Source organism: Equus przewalskii, chromosome 19 (assembly GCF_037783145.1).
Source record: "Equus przewalskii isolate Varuska chromosome 19, EquPr2, whole genome shotgun sequence".
Classification (NCBI taxonomy): Eukaryota; Metazoa; Chordata; class Mammalia; order Perissodactyla; family Equidae; genus Equus; species Equus przewalskii.
The window spans coordinates 28451667-28476755 of record NC_091849.1 but is presented as its reverse complement, the minus strand read 5'-3'; the positions used below and the strand labels follow the sequence as shown (position 1 = coordinate 28476755).

The 25089-nt window shown below is 35.6% G+C and overlaps 1 protein-coding gene across 1 annotated transcript; it reads left to right on the top strand.

Annotated features, from left to right (window-relative positions):
* Positions 1-3479: 3479 nt before the first annotated feature.
* Positions 3480-7572, top strand: LOC139077162 (olfactory receptor 2B11-like). The gene is made up of 2 exons (XM_070583875.1): positions 3480-3627; positions 6615-7572. Exon 2 carries the CDS (start codon positions 6634-6636, stop codon positions 7570-7572), a length of 939 nt encoding a protein of 312 aa, XP_070439976.1. The 5' UTR covers positions 3480-3627; positions 6615-6633.
* The last annotated feature ends 17517 nt before the right edge of the window (positions 7573-25089 follow it).

The window sequence follows — 25089 nt, the reverse complement described above, 5'->3', positions numbered from 1 at the left end:
CAAATTATTGAAAACTTATTGGCTTTAAACAACACAAATTCATAATCTTATAGTTACCTATCAGAAAACTATAGTGGGTACACAGGGCTGAGTCGTTCTTCAGGCTTCAGGAGAGAATTTGTTTCTTTGCCTTTTCCAGCTTCTAGAGGCCACCTACATTCCTTGGCTCATGACTTTTCTTCCACCTTTAAAGTCAGCAGCATGGTATCTCCTCTTCTCTCTAGCCTCCTGCCTCCCTCTTGTCAAGACTCTTGGGATTATATTGGCTCACCTAGATAGTGCAGGATAATCTCCCCACCTCTTATTCACATCTACTAACGCCCTTTTGCCATGTAAAGTAATATATAATCACAGGTCCCAGGTATTAGGACTTGCATTACTTGACAAAAGAGAAAGAGGAGGCATTATTCAACCTATCACACTACAAAATAAATGTATCGTGAATGACGCAAATTTGAAAGTCACCATTTGGCAACCAGTATAGTAATAATTGTTTCTGGGAAGAATTAATAAGGGATGATTGGTACTAAAACTAGTAGGTGAAAGTTAAATGAAAACAGAATTCCACCTAGTCTTAGTGTATCTCCCCACAAAATACCTATAAATTACCAAAGGAAACACAGTGACCTTATGATAGAGAAGACTAGCAAACACCACTTTAACCAAGTGATGAAAATATCACCAGTAACTGAATACATGAATACCATATACTTTCTAATATGATGCATCGAGAAGGACGCAATATCACTTCTGTGGTATTCATGCCCCCAAAATTAATAAATTGAATCTAATCATGAATAAACACCAGGCCAATTTAAATTGAAAGATATTATGCCAACTAAATGGCCTGTACTCTTCAAAAATGTTAAGCTCATTAAAGACAAGGAAAGACTAAGGAAAGGTTTCAGATTAAGCAGGACTAAGAGATACAGCATTGAAATCCGATTTGTATTCCTCGATTAGATCTTTCCTTTAGGGTATACTTCCAGGAGTGCTTAGGGGTAAATGTGCATTATACACTGTAATAATTCAGAAATATATTTAAAATGCATATTAATATTATTATAGATAGACAGTGACAAAGCAAAAGTGGTAAAATGCTAAGATTTGTGAAATCTGAAGAAGATTCTATGGTAAACCTTTGTATTGCTTTTCCTTTCTGTAGGTTTTCTTCTTGTTGTTGAATTATACATGGAATATGGTGGATTTGAACTCAACATTTATTATGTTTGAAATCACGTTATGTTGTCATAGCATATGATAAGGAGTGAACTTCCAGACCCACATTTGTAAAATAGACATAGAAGATGTGAACTTCAGGCCAACAGAACAACAGAGAATGAGTGTATCTGGGCTGGAAGCCAGAGCTAGTTTCTGTGATTACCTGGATGATATATTTGTGCCCATAATCCTGTACCACTGAGACACAATAGGAAGAGATAATTGAGCATGAGTACAGGGAATATGCTGCACAGGACTAAGTATAAGATGAAGTGGACAGAGTTTGAGAGACATCCATCTGAATGAAGAGGAGAAATTTACTGGGGTAAAGAAGAAGCTAGTGCTTCAGTGCATTTAGCCTCCATTCTTAGCTGGGAAAAGGCTGGCTTCATTGTTAGTTCTTCAGTAAAGTCGCCTGTGGCCCAAAACCATACATGCTGTGCCAGTGCACCAAATGTTGGTCAGAGGTTTAGGATCGGCAACGGGAGAATCTCAGAGCTTGTAGCTTACCTTGAGTGTTTTTGATGAAAAGAAGGGAGCTTAGAGCTAAAAATCTATTGCCATTACCCTGATTTTGTCTAATAAAAGTTGCTTAAGTTGGACAAGTCACGTATCTCCTTCCCTGCAGCTTCCTCATTCTCAAAGTGAGAAAAATTTATACTGATAGCCCTGCCTGCAATAAAATTGAGCTGTTTGTGTAGTGGTTTAAAAAGTACAATACAAAAAAAAAAAATAACATCTCTGTTAATCTTTGGAGGAATTTTTGGTAAATAGTGTCTTTTTAGATTACAAATTAAATAGAATACCAGCCTGATGAAGCTAGGATTTAGCATCATATGTGCTATAATTATAGCATTTCAAAGGAAATAAAGTTTATATGTATAAAAGAGAACTCATAAGTTTTGAAAGCACAAGAGGGAGAAAAAGAAAGGGAAATTGAAAAGTTTTAAAAAATTTAGATGGTCAAAAGAACAGGATGCTTCATAAGGTGTCCCAAACTATAAGATTTCCATAGCGCAAGATGGTTCAAAGAACTAAGATATGTTTTTTAGGTTCTTAAAAACGTTTTGCTCTATGATATTTTACTATATGTGGTCCCAATTACTTAATGACAGTTTTTTAAATACCTGATTCTTGGTTCTTCATTTCTTGGACAGTAGGTTAAGGACAAAGGAACGTACTCCAAATTATTGTTCAATTAGTCATTCTCAACTGGTGGAACCCAACCAGAAGTCAGATCAATGAATCCTCTTGATTCAGCCTCTTGAGATACAGCACAGTGTAGAAACATACATAGTAGGGTAGAAAATTGGATCTGGGGCAGAGTAGAGGGTGTGGAAAACATGTAGCAAAACAGTGTAGAAACATACATAGTAGGGTAGAAAATTGGATCTGGGGCAGAGTAGAGGGTGTGGAAAACATGTAGCAAATATACAATGTGGAAAGCACACCCATATGATAGTAGTGGTTACTACTAGGGAAAGGAGAGTGATTATGGACCATAGGAGGAGGTTGTCAAATGACAATCTATACATTTGTACCTACTATTTGTATATTTCAATTTGTTTTTAAAAATAATATATTCATGGACTGTGTGTAATTTTAAAAATATTAATGTTCATCTACATATATGATTAATATTATGTGGGCTATGTGTGTTTGTTATGGTGACAGAGAGGAAGACAGAGAGGTTGCCATTTAGTCCTTTTGTTATAGAATTGTTACATATTTTGAAAGTTTTGTTTTAAATATCACTTGATTCTTTCTCATTGGAAAGACCACTTATTGTTTTTTCTTCTCATTCCAACTCATTTTGTACTCCTTTATTGCATGACCAGAAGTAATTGAATCCTATGTGAGATATTTCACAAATGAACAAAATAAGATATTCAAGTAACTCACATTTAAATTCCCCAGATTCATTTGTTGAAACTAGCTTTACTCTAATTGTATTCTATTTAAAATTAGTGTCCAGTGTGTAGGAAACTCAAATGAGTCTATTTTAAAACAAATCTAAGAACAGAAGAGATTTACTACCGATCTCAAGTCTCTAGGTAACTAATTGCAATTAGAAGCACGTCCATAGAGAACTCTGTCCCAAGGAACCTGCTGTGCTAACTCATCTGGGTAAGCATAAATGGCCTGTTTGAAACAGCACCCAGGAGTCTCAGGAACATAATACAAATAGAACATCTACAAAGCATTCGTGATGTTATCTACTATAGTCTTCCTCACCCATGCTTTTTTCTCTCTGGCAGCATTGTATCAAATGAAAAACTCACACTTCTGAAGATAATTCTTAAATATTCATCTATGTGCTACAGTTCTCTGTCCTTTTTTGAAAGCTTAAAAACTTCACATGTAATCCTTCGTTCCTTTTTATTGAATGATATTTATCAAAATAAGGTGAGTAAGAAGACCCTTGTTCTAAAAGCCGCACATTCTTAGGGGAAGACGGAATGTGTATACATCATAGTTCCTCATATACATAGAAAAAGCACAGAGCATTTCATTTCAGGGAGCCTTTTATAAACTTTGGAAATACCTAATTCAGTGGCTATACAAAGCAACTACATTTCTCTTTTTATAATCAATCTCTTTGGCTCATATTTAAACCAACCTTAAAAGCCTATAAATTTCAATAAATACTATATCAGAAAGATGAAAAATATTTGAATGAAGTGTGAAGCCTTCATTCAATCATGTGGAGTTTTTTTAATACATGGTCGAAATTTGATAGACAACTTATCCACGTGTCTCATCTGAATATTTTGATGTCAGATAAAAATAACTTTTTAATAAAATACTTTGCATGATGAAAACGATATATAAATGAGATACACATAGAATGAAAATGCGAGTGGAGATACAGTAGAGATGTCCAAAGGAATAGAGTTTGGCATTTTATTAAAGTGATTTTAATATTCGTGGATAAATGGATCGTGGATAAATAGAAATAGTAATGAAAAATCACTGCAAGTAAAAAACCCAAAAGTTCTGGGATCAAAGAGCTAGAAGTATTGAAACATCATGAGAATGACTGGAAAAGATTTAGAATTAAGGACAGAATTATAGCTATTAAATATACATTCATTGTAAATCACATTGATTAAGCACACCTGCAGAAGTGTATCTAGGGAAATATAGAAATGAAAGCGCCTCTGGGGCTGATCACCATTCACAAACAAAATTACCCTTAGTAAGGTGAATAAGATGCACAAAATCATAAATAATACATTCATAAAATTTAATAAAATTACAGAAAACATACTTGACTGATCACTGTCATTAAAGTTAGATAGAATTAACTACGGAGAAATTCATGGAGAATCAGATTTAAATTACTCTTTGAAAAACAGAAAAATATTTCATAGTGGAAAAATCTAAAAGGTGAGTATAATGATGTTATATGTATAAATAATGCATATCTTTTGTGTCAATTATTTAATAATATGAGTAGATTGCAATTTTTAGAATATTTATTGTAGCAATCAAATTAATACATATGTTTTTATTTCATATCTCATCTAAACATAGAATTTTCACCTGAAAAAAACTTATACCAATCTATCCTCCCAAATTCAATGTGCTCATGTAAGATTCTGAATAATGTCAAAGTCGATTAAGGTATAGGGAACACATTCATTCAGGAAACATCCCTACAGCACTGATGCTTTCTTTGAAATCTCTAAACTCTGAATTTATAATCTCATTATCTCACTACCTGATTTAAGGAACTGACTGATTTTTGATCTTTAGAACTTCCTTAGTTATTAGCAGACAGTAGAAATGAATGATTAACAATGTCTTAAAATATAGAAACTAGAATTGCCTGTCTTATAGGGTCTGGGGATGGATATCAAATGATTAATGGGTATGAATTCTTGCTGTAATGTTTGTCGCATAGTACTCATTAAGGATTAGTTGGAATTATTACTATCTTATTATTGTATTGCACACTTCTGACCTAGGGATATCATGTAATCAAAGGACAACATTCACATCTTACCCCTGAGTAGCTTGATGTGACACCTCACAAGATGACTTTGAGGATTTAATGAATAGAGAATGTGGAAACTATGTCTTGCAACCCTACAAAATTAATGTTACCCTTTAACTGCTAATTGACTGATTGGGTAACACAGAATTTGGTCACTGGGATGCACCATCTTAACTTCCCCTCTGAATATCCCTCATTTAGAGAAGATTATAAATTTCATGAAACATACCACAGTACTAAAGTAAAAGTAAAGTATAAACAGAAAACCTCATTACCTAATTAATCTTTCTCAAAATACGCTTTACAGCTAGCTGATTTTGTTGTTACAATGTATCTCAGAGCTTATATATATACGTATATGTATATACATATATATATACATATATGTATATACATATATATATACATACATATATGTTTTAAATATCTAAAATAATTTGTGGATATGAATAAGCTTCTGGTCCTAAATAGCAATATCGACTTTTCTCCTGAACCAGTTCTCTAGGGTTAAAAGATGTATGTGCAGCTACATAGAATCAAGTGAATTACTAATAACTGTCCAAACTCTTATGTAAAAAAAATGATACACTCACTCAATAAAGAGAAATTAATAAAAGATAGATAAACTAAAATTTAACATAAAAAATCAAATGCTCAGTTTGAGTTTGAGTTTGAGAAAACATCAGATCTCCTATTTAAACTTCAGAAAGTGATGAGAAAGTGTTTAAATTTCTTGATCAAGTCCAAATTATTGAGATAGTTTTTTCTAAAACCATCCTTCTTACTCCCCATGGAGATGATGTAATAATTCAACTAAACGTAATTGGATCTTGCCAAGGTTATCTTGATTCTTAGAGCTCCAGGTTTTGTATTCCTCCTTCTACTATGGATACACAATAGTTTTACTCTTTTTAATGTTTCAGTAATGCCTTGCAGCAGCATTTCAGAAAACCAAACATCTGATTCCTGGCCCCATGCCACATCTACAGTATCAGACACCTGGAAATAGGAACCAATAAACTGCATTTTAACAGCCTCCTCAGCTGATTTTTATGCTAGGCACGCCTTGCAAACCATTGCTTTGGAGTTTCCAAAACAAATTTGTTTCTACCTGTCATTTAATCATAACTATAACCCAGGAAATACTTATTGTTATACTTACTACACAGAAGAGAAAATTCAGTTTCACAATGGTTAGGCTACTTGTTTAAGGTAATTGCCTTTAGTATGTAGTGTCATAAAGGGAAATTAAGTCACCTGGTGTCACATCCTTTTTATCATTTCCCCTACAAGTTACTGTAATCCATATTCTATGACTGGATGGCCAATGCATAGTTATGCTGTGTCATTTCTCATAACTCTTTCCACCTTTTCTTCCATTTCCCTACTATAGGTGAAACAAATTGAAGATTATGGCACTAATTAACAAAAGCCATCCTGAAGAGTTTATTCTACTGGGCTTTGCTGACCGTCCATGGCTAGAGCTTCCTCTTTTCATTATTCTTCTTATAACATACCCCATGGCCATGATGGGAAACATAGCCATCATTCTGGTGTCCAAGCTAGACCCCCGTCTGCACAGCCCCATGTATTTCTTCCTCACTAACCTCTCCTTTTTGGACATGTGCTATACCACAAGCATTGTCCCTCAGATGCTGTTTAACCTGGGAAGCGCTAAGAAGACAATAAGTTACGTGGGGTGTGCAGCTCAACTTTATTTCTTCCACATAATGGGGGGCACAGAATGTCTGCTTCTGGCTATCATGTCTTTTGATCGCTATGTGGCCATCTGCAAGCCTCTACACTACACCCTCGTCATGAATCAGAACATCCGTATCCTATTAGTGTCCACTGTGTGGCTGTGCGGAATGACCTACGCTGTCTCAGAGGCCACTGTTACATTACAGTTACCACTGTGTGGTCTCAATACCCTGGATCACTTGTTGTGTGAGATTCCTGTTCTAATAAAGACTGCCTGTGGTGAAAAGGGTGCTAATGAGCTCACACTCTCGGTGGTATGCATTTTTATGCTAGCTGTTCCGCTATGTTTAATTCTTGCTTCCTATGCTTGTATTGGACATGCTGTATTCAAAATTAAATCTTCTGAGGGAAGGAAAAAAGCCTTTGGGACCTGTTCCTCCCATCTCATTGTCGTTTTCTTATTTTATGGTCCAGCCATTAGCATGTACCTTCAGCCCCCCTCCTCCATCTCAAGGGACCAGCCCAAGTTCATGGCTCTCTTCTATGGAGTGGTGACTCCTACACTCAACCCTTTCATCTACACCCTGCGGAATAAGGATGTAAAGGGGGCACTGGGCAAACTGGTGAGGAGCATTTTCACTTCAAAGTGATAGTGGATGTCAAATGAAATTATTTAACAATAAGAGAAGGTTTATTGGGATTTCTCTAGTAACTCATTCTTGTCTCCTATTTCCCAAAATCTCATGCTAGGTGTTCTTCATGCAAAATAACTCACGTTTCTGATATTCTTTATAATGGTGTTAGTCAAGGATGATATTGGGCTCAGATTCACTAGTAAGTGCACTCTGTTTCTGCAAATATATTTAAAATATTTCTATGCTGGTTGGTATACTGAATTTAGTAACTGCATTAAATAGTAACAAAAGAAGTAATAATATAAATTGTAATATAAGTTCATGAGTTCAAGCAAATTTTCATAAAATAACATGGCAACCATTTATTAGTGGACTTCCTATCACAGTGTCACCTGAGAAACACTTCATCATTCTCTGAATGAGTGGCCCATGTCTAAGTGGACAGCATGGCTGCAATGAATATCCAGTGTGAGGCACTCTATATTTTAGAACAACCATGATCTCGTAAGTTTATCAACCTCAATTTATGTAGAGTCTATTTCTTCATAAAATATTCATTGTTACTCTTGTTTAATGAACAAATGTTCAGTGTTTCATAATTTGATTAATTTGTCTTTAAATATTAAAATGAATAAAATATAGGGACAAAACGTGTGGATAAGTTTCTTAACATTCCTTTATCATAAATGAGAGCCTTCTGTTTCAGTGAAAGAATAAAGAAAGGATATTAATAATGAGCCAAAATCTGGAAATATTTCTGTGCCTAACTGAAAAAGCCAGAAATGCCTTTTGAAATTGTAGAATCAATATGAGAGGGGAATCATTTGTATTTCTGGATAGGAAAGCAATTTGATTATCTCAACAAACAATATGAGTATCTTTTGGTTGATGTAAATCTTGGATGAAAATGAAGCTCAGAATCTGTATCATGAAAAGTTAAAAGCACTGAACTTACTTCTAGGATTCACACCTAAAACTTAAAACGTTTTCATAAAATTAGTTACAATCTTGGGGAGCAAATTAATGGTTCTTTATTGTTACTTGGTGTAAATTAATATTGCGAGAAATCAACATGGCATTGTGTAGTAAAGAAACGCACAATTGTAAGGAAAACAAGATGTCATTTGTGCTTTCCTGGCATGTCTTCTGGCATGATCAATGGAATTATTTCAAGGAGAATTGTATGTTATATTGAGCAAGAGTCAACTAAAACCCAGATTCACTCTGAAAAATAGTAAAGCATCAGGTGCTGGTCCAGTTCTTGAGTCAGATGGACTTAAGTATATTTACTTTGGAAAAATTCTAAGTAAGTTTAAAATTTGGCTAATTGCTGGCTGATTGTCGGAAAATGTTTTTAATTTTTACTCACACACACACACAAAGAATCATGAGAATAAAATCTCTGTGATGTAAATAATATCTCTGATCATTTTTGTTGATCATTGTTAAGATATTCTTCATCTAACTTAGTCTTGCAGGCAGAGAAATATAGTAATTTTCAGTTTGGGGGGCAAAACCAGCAATATTGTGTCAAAATCTCAGCTACAGACCGTAGACTGGCTAAAGTTGTTCTGGCTGCTTTCTTAAATTATGCTCTTTCCTGGACTCAGTAATGTGTATACTTCCTTCTAAGTCTTTAAAGGTTACACATTTCAGAAGTGTGAATAACATTTAGGCTCTAAAAAATTAGGACTTCCTAAGTGAATTATATACAAAAACCTCAGGATCAAGAATACTAAGATTAGTGGTAGCAGGAAGTTATAGAACTGTTTTATTTGTAGTATATGACTTCACAATTTCAGGTCATATACGTTCAGTATATTACAGCATGAAGGATACCTTCATTAACCATTGAGAAGCTTTGTTTATTATATTTGAAGGGGAAAGTGAGTTCTACCCTTGATATAAAGCATGAGAAAACTTCAGGTTGCCTTTAAAGAAGGTAATCAAAAATTTTTTTTCCAAATATGTGACCTCTTCCTTAAGAACAAATGGACAACAGCAAAGCATTTTAACCCCTAGTTCTACAGATAACAAAAATGCAGACATGCATTTGGGAAAGTCTTTAAGACAGATATCAAAAAAGTTTAACAATGATTTTCTCCACACTAGAGATATCCACAGATCTGCATAGCATAATAACTACAAAGCGCTAAGTGTATCTTGCTCCAAGGGAGATGATCAAAATAAATGCAAATCAGGATTCTAGTTTAACAAATGCCTTATGACTAATACAAGTGCAATATCTTTTCAAATTGTGATGCTCAGAATTTCAGTGCCTTAGAGGAGTACCAGAGGCCAATGGGCCATGAGAGTGGGGTGGACAAGGGTTAGATATATGGAATGGGGAAAGTATGTCAGACTTCGTCTGAGAAGCAGACTCTAGATAGAAAAATGGATAACTACTGTCTTAATCTGATATTAATCTGATATTAATCTCAATCTGATATTATATCTGATTGTTGTTTATTTTCAAAACAACAGCACATTTTGATTAAATGATGAAATTTTTACCTGAGCAAAAGTATTTATACAGTAATCTTAAACACAAAATGAAAACTAAGGGTCTGGCCTGGTAGCCTAGTGGTTAAGTTCATGCACTCCATTTTAGTGGCCTGGCGTTCGCAGTTTTTGGATCCCTGGTGTGGATCTATGCACCACTCATCAAGCCATGCTGTGGCAGCACCCCACATACAAAATAGAGGAAGATGGGCGTATATGGTAGCTCAGGGCTAGATCTTCTTCAGCAAAAAGTGGAAGATTGGCAATACATGTTAGCTCAGGGTGAATCTTCCTCACAAAAAGAAAGAAACCTAAATGTGCATTGAAAAGTTAATCACTTAAGAATGTATTCTACATAAAACTAAAGTCTCTGTGTTCATTAATATTGGCATAATGTGAAAAGGAAAAAAAATGCTAACCCTTTCTGGTGTGTCAGTTTTTAACTATTGATCTTGATGTCTCAGTGCCTGGTACTGTGGGAAGCATTCCCCCAGTCTAGCTGCCATTGTATTGTGACAAGGTCTGGCAATGGAAGGAGAATCGTGCAAGGCACGTCTCCAGGGAACATAATTCTTTAAACAGAGTCCTTTGTCCTCCTTTCTAAAGCCTATTACTGATTAACGTCTTCCCTCTGTCCTGGAATCCTTGTAAAAACAGGCAGAACTAGCAATAAACATATCTCAAAGAACAAACAGCAGCCCCCAAGGATGAGGGGGTCTATATTCCATTAATTTATATACTCGCTGTCCTCCTAACTTCTTTGAAGACCCTGAAACCATGTAACCTCTTCCTAAACAATCGATATGTATGCTGCACATCTGGTATGTAGATGACCACCTTTGATTATTACCTTTCGTCACGCACTGCCCCTCACCTATTGTTCCCATGACGACAATAGTTAGACCACCTCGTGTGATCTTTTCCTATAGAAGTGTACCCTGTCCCCGAAATAAAGTGGACTTGCTTGCAACTGCATCGAGTCTCATGTCTAGCACTTACAACTTTTGCTGACGCCATCTCTCCCGTGGGAACCTGGACTCTGCCGGGGCTGGACTCCAGCATGGTACATACAGAGTTTAATTATTTAACATAGAGAGTTAAGGAATATATATATATTAAGATTTCATCTTTCTTTGTTTTTTTGCTGAGGAAGATTTACCCTGAGCTAACATCCACTGCCTATCTTCTTTTTGTATGTGAGTTGCCACCACAGCATGGCCACTGAGAGACGATCAGTGTAAGTCTGCATCCAGGAACAGAACCTGAGCTTCTCAAGTGGAGCGTGCCAAACTGAACCACTAGGCCACTGGGGATGGCCCAAGATTTTACTTTTATTATCAAGTGAAACTAAGGTTTCACTCTTTTTCACACAGTAAGAAAGTAAATCCACTGCATTAAGGGGTCTCTAAATATATTTCTCATTACTCTTCCTTGTCAACCACCACATTGTGCACCTCCCCGAAAACCACCATCACCTCCTAGGCCAACCACAATATGTACCGAATACTTCCATTTCCTAAACTCTTCTGCATTTTGTCTCTTCTGCATATTTGTTTATTTTTGCTTTCGATAATATCACCTCCAATTTTCCACCTCTCTAAGGCCTTCTTTAAAATTAATTATAAAACAGAATTCAATAAGTGCTAAAAGGCACCTTCAGTAATGTGCTTCTTCTCTCTTAACAAGTTTTTAAGTGCACAATCTCATGCTAAGTATTCTTATCACAAAAAAAGCAGGGAGCACAAGAAGTCTTTTGGAGGTGATGGATATGCTTATTACCTTGTTTGTGGTGATGATATCATGGACGTGTGCATATGTATGACCTCATCAAAATATACAGATTAAATACGTGCAACTTTTTGTATATAGTATATAGCAATAAAGTTTTATAAAAAGAACATGAATTGAGAACAGAGGAAGAAAATTAATTAAATGTGAAAAAAAAGAAGAAGAATTAAATCTATTTTCCAGGAGCAGGTGCAAAAACTGGAATATTTAGTAGGAGAATACAGGAATATATCACTGATCAGAGGAACACCATCTTCAAGGAGATGTTTAAGAAGGAGAACTCACAAATATTGAAAAGCTGCTATCAGTTTGTGAATGTGTATTCACTAGACCCTTCGTATTTAATCTTCAGTAACCCTGCAAGGCAGATACTTTCCACAGTTAATGGACAAGTGAACTCACACACATTAATTCTTGAGTGTCAGTAGTTTATTTCATAACTGGAATTTGAAAGCCTTTGAATTACCAAAAATCCATGTTTTTTTCCACCCTATAGCAAAGCCTTTGCAAAAATGATGGACATTTAAGATTATCCATCAAAATGATGAGTAATTCAACGTCTTTCAAGCTGAAAATTTCATAGGGCAGTATATATGTAATATTGAAAGGCAGATATATATTGAACAAGACCCAGAGACCAGAAGCAAGGATAATATTAAAGATTGTGTATTTCTATGGATGAAGAAATGTTACAGGACTTTAAGTCTTATACAAGAACTCTCCATTTAATAAGACTACATTTAGCAAAGTGAAAAATGATTTGAAATAAGAAAACACTGGAAATTTGACAAGTTAAGATTACTGCAACAACCTATGGAACAGATAATGAGGTTCTTCACTAGGATAGGAGAAATCAAACATAGAAGAAGAAAACAGTGTGAAACATTGATGAAAGAGGTTGACTTGGAAGTTTATTGGATGTGATTCCTTTGGGAAAGAGACAAGCCAAAGTTAACGGCAATGTTTTAAGTCTAGAGGACTGAATAGGAGGTGTTGATTTTATCAAGGAAATTAATATCAAGAAAAGTAGTTTATGGAACAGAAATTTAAAAGTACTCTAAAAAATGAGTCAAATTCCAAGAAACATGTAAATAAATGTTTTGTTAATCATCTACATGAAGAAAGGGACTTCAACTGAAAACAGACAAAATAAAATGGTTTTACAAAAGAGGACTAAAAGCATGATTTTTAAAAGTTTTATAATATTTCTTTCTTTGGAGACATTAAAGAAATCCAATAACTTTACATGATTTTATGATATTATAGGTTAAAAGGTTTAAGCATACAATACATTAGTATATTATATGATAAATATTTTAAGAATCAATACTGGGAAGTTGAAGGTTGGAGAACAGTAGTTTCTGCACATACTTCTAGCTCTCAGAGTTTGTAATTATCTTCCCCCAGGAGAGTTCTCCAGTGAAATAACAGTACTTATGAAAATCACCTATAAGTCTCAGATGTAAGGTTCTTTATGTATATGTGTTCTCACTATTGGGATAATGAGGAGGAGTAAGGAGCCAAGTGAGCAATGAAGGGAAGAGTGTCGAAATGCTTTGTCAGGAAAACTACTTTAAAATTTGCTTCTGAAATTTCTTGTTATTATCCCAGTATTTTTCTATTGAGCAAATAGAATAGTTAACCACACCATTGAGAGCTGAGATCCTTCTACTCTCAGGGGATTCATTATCTCAGATTGCTATTTCTTAAGTGCAGGAAGTCATCTAGGCATCTTTCTCTACATTCCATCAGAAACTATCTTGAAAGAAATAGTACAAACTAATGACTGAATCTAACTGAGCATACTAAGTGAGTCTTAGGAGAAAGGGTACATTTGAAAAGTCATATTAATGAGGCTATTAAGAATTAATCTTGACTGCTCATCTATGCACATTAAAATCTTCATTAGTACATAGTTATTATGTAACATTATACTCAATGGTAAAAGTCTGGAAGCTATCGCTCTAAGAGCAGGAACAACACAAGGATGATCACTCTCACCACTCTTACTCAACAGTGTATTGGAAGTCCTAGTGAGAGCAATTAGGTAAGAAAAAGAAATAAAGGTATTTGTCACAATTTGCCAATGACTTGATTTTATATAGAGAAAACCTTAAAAAACCTAACAAAAAATTATTAGAAGTAATAAATGAATAGAGTAGAGTTGCAAGGTACAAAATCAACATAAAAGTCATTTGGGTTTCTATACATTAAGAAAAAAATACAGAAAGAGAAATCAAGAATGTAATCCATTTAGAAGAGCAACAATAAGAATAAAAAGCCTAGGAAGAAATTTAACCAAGGAGGTGAATGACCTGCACACTGAAAACTAAAAGACATTGTTCAAAGAAATTAAAGAAGACACAGTAAAATGGAAATACATTTCATGTTCATGGATTGGAAGAATTAACACAGTTAAAATATCCATATTACCTGAAGCAAGCTGCAGATTCAACACAATCTCTATCAAAATTCCCAAAATATTTTTCACAGAAATAGAGCAAAGAATCCTAAAACTTACGTGGAACAACAAAGGACCTCAAATAGCCAAAGAGATCCTGAGAAAAAAGAGCAAAGCTGAAGGTCTCATGCTCCTTGAGAAATAAATCGACACATTTACGAACAGCTAATTTTCAACAAATGAGCCAAGAACATACAGTGGAGAAAGGAAGTCTCTTCAAAACATGATGTTGAAGGAGTGATGTCAGGATCATGGCAGAGTGAATTTGCATGGGGCTCTTTCCCCTCCAACATACAACAAAAAGGGGCAACCATATTCCAACAGAAGACATCCTAAGAACACAAAAGCCTCAGAGAGACACGCAGCCACATGACAGAGGGCAGAAAGGCTGGAGCTGCCATCAGAGGAGCTGGTATAGAGTAAGAGAGATCTTCACTCCCTCCCCTAAAGTCTGCCGTCACTGCCATGGGAGGATCCATGAAGGAAGTAGTGGGGGAGAGGTCATGCATCTGTGGGATCACCCAGGACTCCCTAGGGCCCTTATGGCCTAGAAAGAAGCCCTCTAACAGAGCTAAAGCTTCTGTGGGGTGTGACCTTACCAAGCCAAGGCCCCAGGAGACCAGATAGGGAGAGCTGATTGAGAAACTCCGGACTGCATGCAGGAGAAAGCATCCCTCCCCAGACCTGCTCTATGCCATCTCTGCTGAAGGTGGAGGGCTCAGAATACGTGGCTCTCGACCCCCACCCAGTGGCAATAGGCTGTAACTGCAACTGAACAATATCAGAATGAGAAAGAACCGACATTCCAACATCAGACACTACATCAAATCTCCAGACCAGAGAGAAAATGACAAGAACCAGGAACTCAGTCCTGAGGACAAGAAATATGTAAGCTAAATGACAATGAATTCAAAATAGCTATGATCAAAAAACTCAACGAGGTAAAAGAGAATGTAGAGAAACAGTTCAACGAGTTCAGGAGCTACTTCACAAAAGAGATTGAAACTATAAAGGAGAATCAATCAGAAATATTAGAGATGAAAGACACAATGGAAGAGATAAAACAAACTACGGATTCCTTGAATACTTGAGTGGACATCATTAGCGTAAACGAAGATAGACATGTTGAAATGCTACAGACGGAGGAGAAGAGAGAACTAAGACTAAAAAGAAGTGAAGAAAGTCTCTGAGAAATAACTGACCCTATGAGGAAATGCAACATAAGAATTATAGGTATTCAAAAAGGTGAAGAGAAGGAGAATGGAGCAGAAAGTGTGTTCAAAGGAATAATAGCAGAGAACTTCCAAAATCTAGGGAAAGAGAGGGAAATATGTGTGAAAAAAGCTTCCAGATCTCCTAGATTTGTCAATGTAAAAAGACCTACTGCAAGGTATACAGTAGTAAAACTGAAAAAAATGAATGACAAAGAAAGAATACTCAGGGTAGCAAGGCAGAAGAAAATAACCTACAAAGGAACCCCTATAAGGCTTTCAGCAGAGTTCTCTGCAGAAACCTTACAAGCTAGGAGAGAATGGAATGACACATTCAAAACTTTAAAAGACAAGAATCTTCAGCCAAGAATACTCTATCCAGCAAAAATATCCTCCAGATATGAGGGAGAAATTAAATCTTTCCCAGACAAACAAAAGTTAAGGGATTTTGTAGCCATGAGACCCTGACTACAAGAAATCCTCAAGAAGGTCCTCATACCTGAAAAAAGAACAAAAGGGAGAAAGGGGCCACAAAACACAGAGTAAGGAGATAAATAGTTAGACAGAATCAGAATAGGATAGCAAATATTCAACTATAGCATTAGGCTAAAGGGAAGGGAAACACCAAAAACAAAGACAATCTTGTCACTTTAACCACAAACTCACAACACAAGTTGGACTAAGATTTGAGAAAAACAACTTAGGAGGGGAGGAGGAAAGGGACTGAATTGGTTTAGACTAAAGAAATAAGAGGCCATCAGAAAATGGACTATCTTATACATGGAATTCTGAATATAAACTTCAGGGTACCACTAAACTAAAAAGCAGAACAAAGACACAAAAAACAAATAAGGATAAAACAAAGAAACACATCATAAAAAACTACATAATTCAATGGGTAGACCAAAACACACAGGACGAGAAACAAAGGCAAACCTGAAAATGAGTGATATACTGACAGCATTAGGCCATCATACATCAATAATCACTCTAAATGTAAAAGGATTGAATTCTCCAATAAAAAGACACAGAGTGGTGAGATGGCTCAAAGAACAAGATTCAACAAGTTGCTGCCTCCAGGAAACACACCTCAGCTCCAATGACAACCACAGGCTCAGAATGAAGGGGTGGAAGATGATACTCCAAACTAATGGCAAACAAAAGAAAGAAAGTGTCACAATACTTATATCAGACAAAGTAGACTTCAAGATATGGCAGGTAAAGAGAGCCAAAGAGGGGCAGTATATAAGGATCAAAGGGACACTCCATCAAGAAGAAATAACACTTATAAATACCTATGCACCCAACACAGGAGCACCAAAGTTCATAAAGAAACTGTTAACAAACCTAAAAGAAGATATTAATAATAACACAGTAATAGTAGGGGACCTCAACACTCCATTCACATCAATGCATAGATCATCCAGACAGAAAAGCAACAAGGAAACAGTGGAATTAAATGAAAAGCTAAGCTTGTTGGACTGGATAGACATATATAGAACACTCCATACAAAAACAGCAGAATACGCATCCTTCTCAAGTGCGCACAGAACATTCTCATGGGTAGACCACATGCTGGGAAACAAGGCAAGCCTCTATAAATTTAAAAAATCGAAATAATAACAAGCATCTTTTCTGATCATAATGCTGTAAAGCTAGAAGTTAATTATAAGAAAAAAGCTGAGAAAGGGACAAAGATGTGGAGACTAAACAATATGCTATTGAGCAAGCAATGGATCATTGAAGAAATTAAAAGAGAAATCAAAACATATCTGGAGACAAATGAAAATGATAACATACCATACCAACTTACATGGGATGCAACAAAAGCTGTATTAAGAGGGAAATTCATTGCAATACAGGTACACCCTTAACAAACAAGAAAAATCTCAAATAAGCAATTTCAAATTACACCTAACTGAATTAGAAAAAGAAGAACAAACCAAGCCCAAAGTCAGCAGAAGGAGAGAAATAATAAAAACTGCAGCAGAAATAAATGCTATTGAAACAAAAGAGGCAATAGAAAGGATCAATGAAACAAAGAGCTGGTTCTTTGAGAAGATAAATAAAATTTACAAACCCCTAGCCAGACGTACAAAGAAAAAAAGAGAGAAAGCTCAGATAAACAAAATCAGAAATTAAAGAGGAGAAGTAACAACAGACTCCACAGAAATACAATGGATTATAAGAGAATACTATGAAAAACTATATGCCAATGAAATGCATAACCTAGAGGAAATGGATAAATTCTTAGACTCTTACAACCTCACAAAGCTGAGTCAAGAAGAAACAGACAATCTGAATAGACCAATCACAAGGAAAGAGATTGAAACAACAATCAAAAGCATCCCAAAGAATAAAACCCCAGGACCAGATGACTTTCCTGGGGAATTTTGCCAAACTTTTAGAAAGGACATAATACCTATCATTCTCAGCCTATTCCAAAAAATTAGGGAAGATGGAACACTTTCTAACACATTCTATGAGGCCAACATCACTCTGATACCAAAGCCTGACAAGGATAGCACAAACAAGGAGAACTACAGGCCAATATCACTGATGAACATAGATGCAAAAATCCTCAACAAAATTTTGGCAACCCGAATTCAGCAATACATCAAAAGGATCATACATCATGATCAAGTTGGATTCATACCAGGGACACAGTGATGGTTCAACATCCATAAATCAATCAACATGATACATCACATCAACAAATTGAGGAATAAAAACCACACGATCATCTCAATAGATGCAGAGAAATCATTTGACAAGGTCCAACAGCCACTTATGATAAAAACTCTTAAGAGAATGGAAATAGAAGGAAATTACCTCAACATAACAAAGGCCATATATGACAAACCCATGGCGAACATCATACTTAATGGGCAAAAACTGAGCACCATCCCGCTGAGAACAGGAACAAGACAAGGATGCCCTCTATCACCACTCTAATTCATCATAGTACTAGAGGTTTTGGCCAGAGCCATTAGGCAAGAGAAAGGAATAAAAGGAATCCAAATAGGGAGTGAAGAAGTGAAACTTTTCTCTGTTTGCAGATGACATGATCTCATATGTAGAAAACCCAAAAAAAATCCATCGGGAATCTACTAGAAATAATTAACAACTACAGTAAAGTTGTAGGGTACAGAATCAACTAACAAAAATCAGTTGCCTTTCTCTACTCCAATAACGAACTTACAGAAAGAGAACTCAAAAATACAGTTCAATTTGCAATTGCAACAAAAGAATAAAGTACCTGGGAATAAATTTAACCAAGGAAGTGAAGGACTTATGCAATGAAAACTATAAGATATTACTGAGAGAAATTTATAATGACATAAAGAGATGGAAAGAGATTCCTTGCTCATGGATTGGAAGAATAAACATAGTTAAAATGTCCACACTACCAAAAGCAATCTACAGATTTAATGCAATCCCAATCAGAATCCCAATGACATTCTTCATGGAAATAGAGCAAAGAATGCTAAAATTCGTATGGGGCAAACAAAGATCCCAAATTGCTAAGGCAATCCTGAGAAAAAAGAACAAAGCTGAAGCTATCACAATCCTTGACTTCAAAATTTACTGCAAAGTCATAGTGATCAAAACAACATGGTACTGGTACAAAAACAGGCACACAGATCAGTGGAACAGAACTGAAAGCCCAGAAATAAAACCACACATCTACCAACAGCTAGTCTTCAACAAAGGTGCCAAGAACATACAATGGAGAAAAGATAGTCTCTTCCATTTGGATAATTCAGGTTAACCTCCCCAACCCAATATCCTTAATTTATTTACATCTATAACAGTTCTTATGCTATGCAAGACCACATATAAGCACAGAATCCAGGGGTTAGGATGTGGAAATCTTGAGAGAAGAGAAGGAAGAGGCATTATTCAACTACTAAACCAACTAAAAAATGCACATTCAGAACTTGTTTTATTGCACTTCACTTTACAGTGCTTTGTAGATATTCAGCTTGTTACAAATTGAAGGTTTTTGGCAACTCTGCATAGATCAATTGTCTTGGCACCATTTTTCCAGCAGCACTAGCTCTCTTTGTGTCTCTGTGTCAAATTTCAGTAATTATCACAATATTTCAAACTTTTTCATTATTATCTTATTTGGTATAGTGATCTGTGATCAGCAATCTTTAATGTTACTATTGTAATTGTTTTGGGGAGCCACAAACTATACCCATATAAGATGGAAAACTAAATTAATAAATGTTGTGTATGTTCTGACTACTACACTACCCAGCCATTCCCCTATCTCTCTCACTCCCCTTGGGACTCCCCATTCCCTGAGACACAACAATATTGAAATTAGGCTAATTAATAACCTACAACAGCCTCTAAGTGTTTAAGTGAAAGGAAGAGTCACACGTCTCTCACTTTAAATCAAAATTTAAAAATGATTAGGCTTGGTGAGGAAGGCATGTAAAAAGCAAAGATAAGTTGAAAGCTAGGCCTCTGGTGCCAAAGAACCAATGAAGTTGTGAATGCAAAGAAAAAGTTCTTGAAGGAAATTAACAGTGCCACTCCAGTGAACACACAAGTGATAAGAAAGCAAAATAGCCTCATTGCTGATATACAGAAAGTCTTAGCAGTCTGGATAGAAGATCAAAACACCCACACCATATCCTTAAACCAGAGTCTAATCCAGAGCAAGACCCTAACTCTCTTCAATTCTGTGAAGGCTGAGAGAGGTGAGACATCTGCAGAGGAGAAGTTTGAAGCTAGCGGAGGTTGGTTTGTGAGGTTTAAGAAAATAAGCCAGGACTGGCCCAGTGGTGTAGTGGCTAAGTTCACTCTCTGATTTGGAGGCCTGTGGTTCATGACTTCAAATCCCAGGCACAGACTTAGCATCACTTGTCAAGCCACACCGTGCCAGCATCCCACATAAAATAGAGGAAGATTGGCAAAAATGTTAGCTCAGGGCCAATCTTCCTCACAAAAAAGAAAAGAAAAGAAGCCATCTCCATAATATCAAATTGCAAGGTGAAGCAGAAAGTGCTGAAGAAGCTGCATCAAGTTATCCAGAAGACCCAACTAGCATAATTAATGAAGGTGGCTACACTAAAGAACAGATTTTTAATGTAAATGAAACAGCCTTCTATTGGAAGAAGATGTCATCTAGAACATTCATAGCTAGAGAGAAGTCAAGGCCTGGCTTCAAAGCTTCAAAGGACAGGCTGCCTCTCTTGCTAGGGGCTAATGCAGCTGGTGACTTCAAGTTAAAACCAATGCTCATTTACCATTCCAAAAACCCTAAGGCCCTTAAGAATTATGTTAAATCAACTCTGCCAGTGCTCTAGAAATAGAACAACAAAGCCTGGAGGACAGCACGTCTGTTTATAACATGGTTTACTGAATATTTTAAGCCCACTCTTGAGACCTACTGCTCAGAAAAAAAGATTCCATTCAAAATCTTACTGCTCATTGACGATGCGTATGGTTACCCAAGAGCTCTGATGGAGATGTACATGAGATTAATATTGTTTTCATGCCTGAAAACAGCATTCATTCTGCAGCCCACGGATCAAGGCGTAATTTCAACTTTCAAGTCTTATTATTTAAGAAATATATTTCATAAGGCTATAGCTGCCATACATAGTGACTCCTCTGATGGATCTGGGCAAAATAAATTGAAAACCTTCTGTAAGGGATTCACCTTTTTAGATACCATTAAGAATATTTATGATTCATGGGAAGAAGTCAAAAGATCAACATGTTAATGGAGTAAAGGAGTTTGGAAAAAGTTGATTCCAGTCTTCATGGATAACCTTGAGGGGTTCAGGACTTCAGTGGAGGAATCAACTGCAGGTTTGGTGGAAATAGCAAGAGAATTATAATTAGAAGTGGGGCCTGAAGATGTGACTGAATTGTACACCTTAAACTTATGTATGTTACATATCAATAATATTTCAATAAAGCTAGGGAAAAATATAACTAAATAAAACTAGTGGATGAAAGTTAGTGAAAAACAGAATTATGTCTAATTTCAACATCCTCTCCACAAAGTACTTATGAACTACCAAGGGAAATATATTAATATTCCAGTAGAGAAGCCTGGCAGACACCATGTTAACCAAGTGTTCAAAGTTTATATCACCAGTAATGGAATAAATAAATACTATGTATCTTTTAATAAAATGCACTCAGGAGGACACAATATCACTTCTGTGACATTACTTTTAAAAGTGAATAATCTAATTAAGCATAAACACCAGGCAAACCTAAATTGAAAGATAATTATGCATAATAAATGGCCTGTACTTGAAAAATGTAGAGCTCATTAAAGACAAAGAAGGAGAAATGGTTCCAGATTAATGGAGTCTAAGAGACATAACAACTAAATCCAGTTTGTGATTCTGGATTCGATCTTTTCTTTAGAATATATCCACAGGAGCACTTAGGGATAGGTGTGCATCATACTATATAATATTTCAGAAAAATATTTAAAATACATATTAATGTTATATTATTACAGACAGAGAAGGAAAGTGTCCATGGTAAAATGTTAACATTTGTGATATCCGGTGAAGGTCTAAGGTAAGTCTGTGTACTGTATTTCTTTTCTGTAATTTTGCTGTTGAATTATAATTGGAATATGGTATATTTGATTTTGAAAAGTTATGTTTGAAGTATTTGATATTGCCATAACATATGATAACCAGTACCTTCCACTCCCATATTTGTAAAATAGAGATAGATGTGAACCTGAGGCCAATAGAAGAACAGAGAATGGAGTGTATCTGGGCTGAAAGTCAGAGCTAGATTCTACAATTACCTGGATGACATATTTGTGCCCATAATCCTGTACTACTGAGACACAATAGGAGGAGATAATTCAACAAGTGTATAGGGAATATGCTGCACAGGACTAAGTTATACGATGAAGTGGACAAAGATTGGGAGACATCTGTCTGAATGAGGAGAAATTTACTGGGGTAAAGAAGCAGCTGCTGCTTCAATGTATTTTGCCTCAATTCTGAGCTGGGAAAAGGCTGGCTTCATTGTTATTTCTCCAGTAAAGTTGCCTATGGCCCAAATTCATGTGCTCTGTCAATGTCAATTCACCAATTCTTGGTTTAAGCTTTAGGGGTTGGCTATGGAAAGTTCTCAGAGTATCTATCTTACCCTCTGTGTTGTGGACCATAAGAAGGGAATGCACAGCTAAAACCTACTGGCATTACACTGATTTTCACACACAAGTTGTGTTTTAGGGAGGACTTTTGTCTTTTTCTTTTTTGCTTTATATTGAGGTAAAATTGGTTTATAACACTATATAAATTTCAGCAGTACATCATAATACTCCAACTTCTGTATATAGTGCATCATATTTGCCACCAAATGTCTAGTTGGCCATCTGTCACCATATTCATGTGCCCATTTACCATTTTCACCCTCCCCCTTCCTCCTTCCCCTCTGGTAGCCACCAGTCTGTTCTCTGTATCTATGTATTCACTTGTTTATCTTCCATACGTAAGAGAAATCATAAGGTATTTGCCTTTCTCTATCTGAAATTTCACTTACCATAATATCTTCAAGTTTCATCCATGTTGTCACAAATGGCAAGATTTTATCTTTTTTATGGCTGAGTAGTATTGCATTGTATATATGTATACCACATATTCTTTATCTATTCATCCGTTGATGGGCAGTTAGTTTACCTCCAAGGCTTGGCCATTGTGAAAATGCTACAATGAACATAGGGGTGCATATCATTCTGAATTATTGATTTCACATTCTTTGTATAAATATCTAGAGTGGAATAGCTGGGTCATATGGCAATTCTATGTTAAATTTTTTGAGGAATCTCCAGACTGTTTTCCATAGAGACTGCAAATTTACATTCCAACTAGCAGGGTACAGGGGTTCCTTTTACTCCATATCCTCTCCAACACTTCGTATTTCTTGTCTTTTAAATAATAACCATTCTGACAGGCATGAGATAATATTTCATTGTGGTTTTGATTTCAACTTCCCTAAAAATTGATGAGGTTGAACATCTTTTCATGTACCTATTGGCCATCTGTGTATCTCCTTTAGAAAAATGTCTGTTCAGATCCTCCTCCCATTTTTTGATTGGATTGTTTGGTTTTTGTTCTTGAGTTCAATGAGTTCTTTATATATCTTGGATATTAACCCTTTATCAGATATATGATTTGCAAATATCTCCCTCTATTTGGTAGGTTGTCTTTTCGTTTTGTTGATGGTTTCCTAGCCATGCAAAAGATTTTTAGTTTGATGTGGTCTCATTTGTTTATTTTTTCTTTGATTTCCCTTGCCTGAGGAAACATACCCAAAAAGGTATTGCTAAGATTGATTTCAAAGAGTGTACTGCCTCTGTTTTCTTCTAGGAGTTTTATGATTTCACATGTTACATTCAAGTCAATCCATTTTGAGGTAATGTTTGTGTATGATGAAAGATAGTGGTCTACCCTTATTGTTTTACATGTGGCTGTCTAGTTTTCCCAACACCATGTATGGAAGAGACATTCCTTTCTCCGTTGTGTGTTCTTTGCTCCTCTGTCAAAAATTAGTTGTCCATAAATGTGCAGTTTCATTTCTGGGTACTCAATTCTGTTCCATTGATCTGTGCATCTGTTTTTCTACCAGAACCATGCTGTCTTGAATACTACATATTTTTAGTATATTTTGAAATCAGGGAGTGTGATACCTCCATCTATGTTCTTTTTTTGTCAGGATTGCTTGAAGTATTTGGGGTCTTTTGTTCTTCCATATAAACTTTAAGATTCTTTGTTCTATAGTTCCATGAAAACTCAAACTATAAAATGGAACTAAAAATTGAGACTCTGACTGATATTACATTGAATATGTCAAGTGCTTTTGGTAATACGGACAATTTAACTATGTTAATTCTTCCAAGCCATGACTGTGGAATAACTTTCCATTTCTTTGTGTCTTCTTCAATTTCTTTCAACAATGTTTTATAGTTTTCAGGGAAGAGGTTATTTCACCTCCTTTATTAAAATTATTCTGAGATACTTTATTGTTTATGTTCTGATTTTAAGTGGGACTGTATTCTTGATTCCTCTTTCTTCTAGTTTGTTGTTAGTTTATAGAAAAGTAACTTATTTTTGTACATTGACTTGTACTCTGCAACCTTACTGTATTTTTTAATTACTTCTAGTAGTTTTTTGGTTGACTCTTTAGGGGTTCTAAATAGAAAGCATGTCATCCACAAATAATGACAGTTTTGCTTCTTCATTTCCAACTTGCTAACCTCTTATTTCTTTTTCTTGCCTAATTGCTGTGGCTAGACTTCCAATACTATGTTGAATAAGAGTGGTGAGATTGGGCGTGCTTGTCTTCTTCCTGTTCTTAGAGGGATAGCTTTCAGTTTTTCACCATTGAGTATGATGTTGGCTATGGTTTTGTCATATATGGCTTTTATTATATGGAGGTACTTTCCTTCTATATTCATTTTATTCAGAGTTTTTATCATAAATGGATGCTGAATCCTGTCAAATACTTTCTCTGAATCTATTGAGATGATCATGTGATTTTTATTCTTCATTTTGTTAATATATTTTT

Bases quoted from the DNA above. Each gene is read 5' to 3' on its own strand.
- LOC139077162 (XM_070583875.1), top strand. From the start codon at position 6,634: ATGGCACTAATTAACAAAAGCCATCCTGAAGAGTTTATTCTACTGGGC.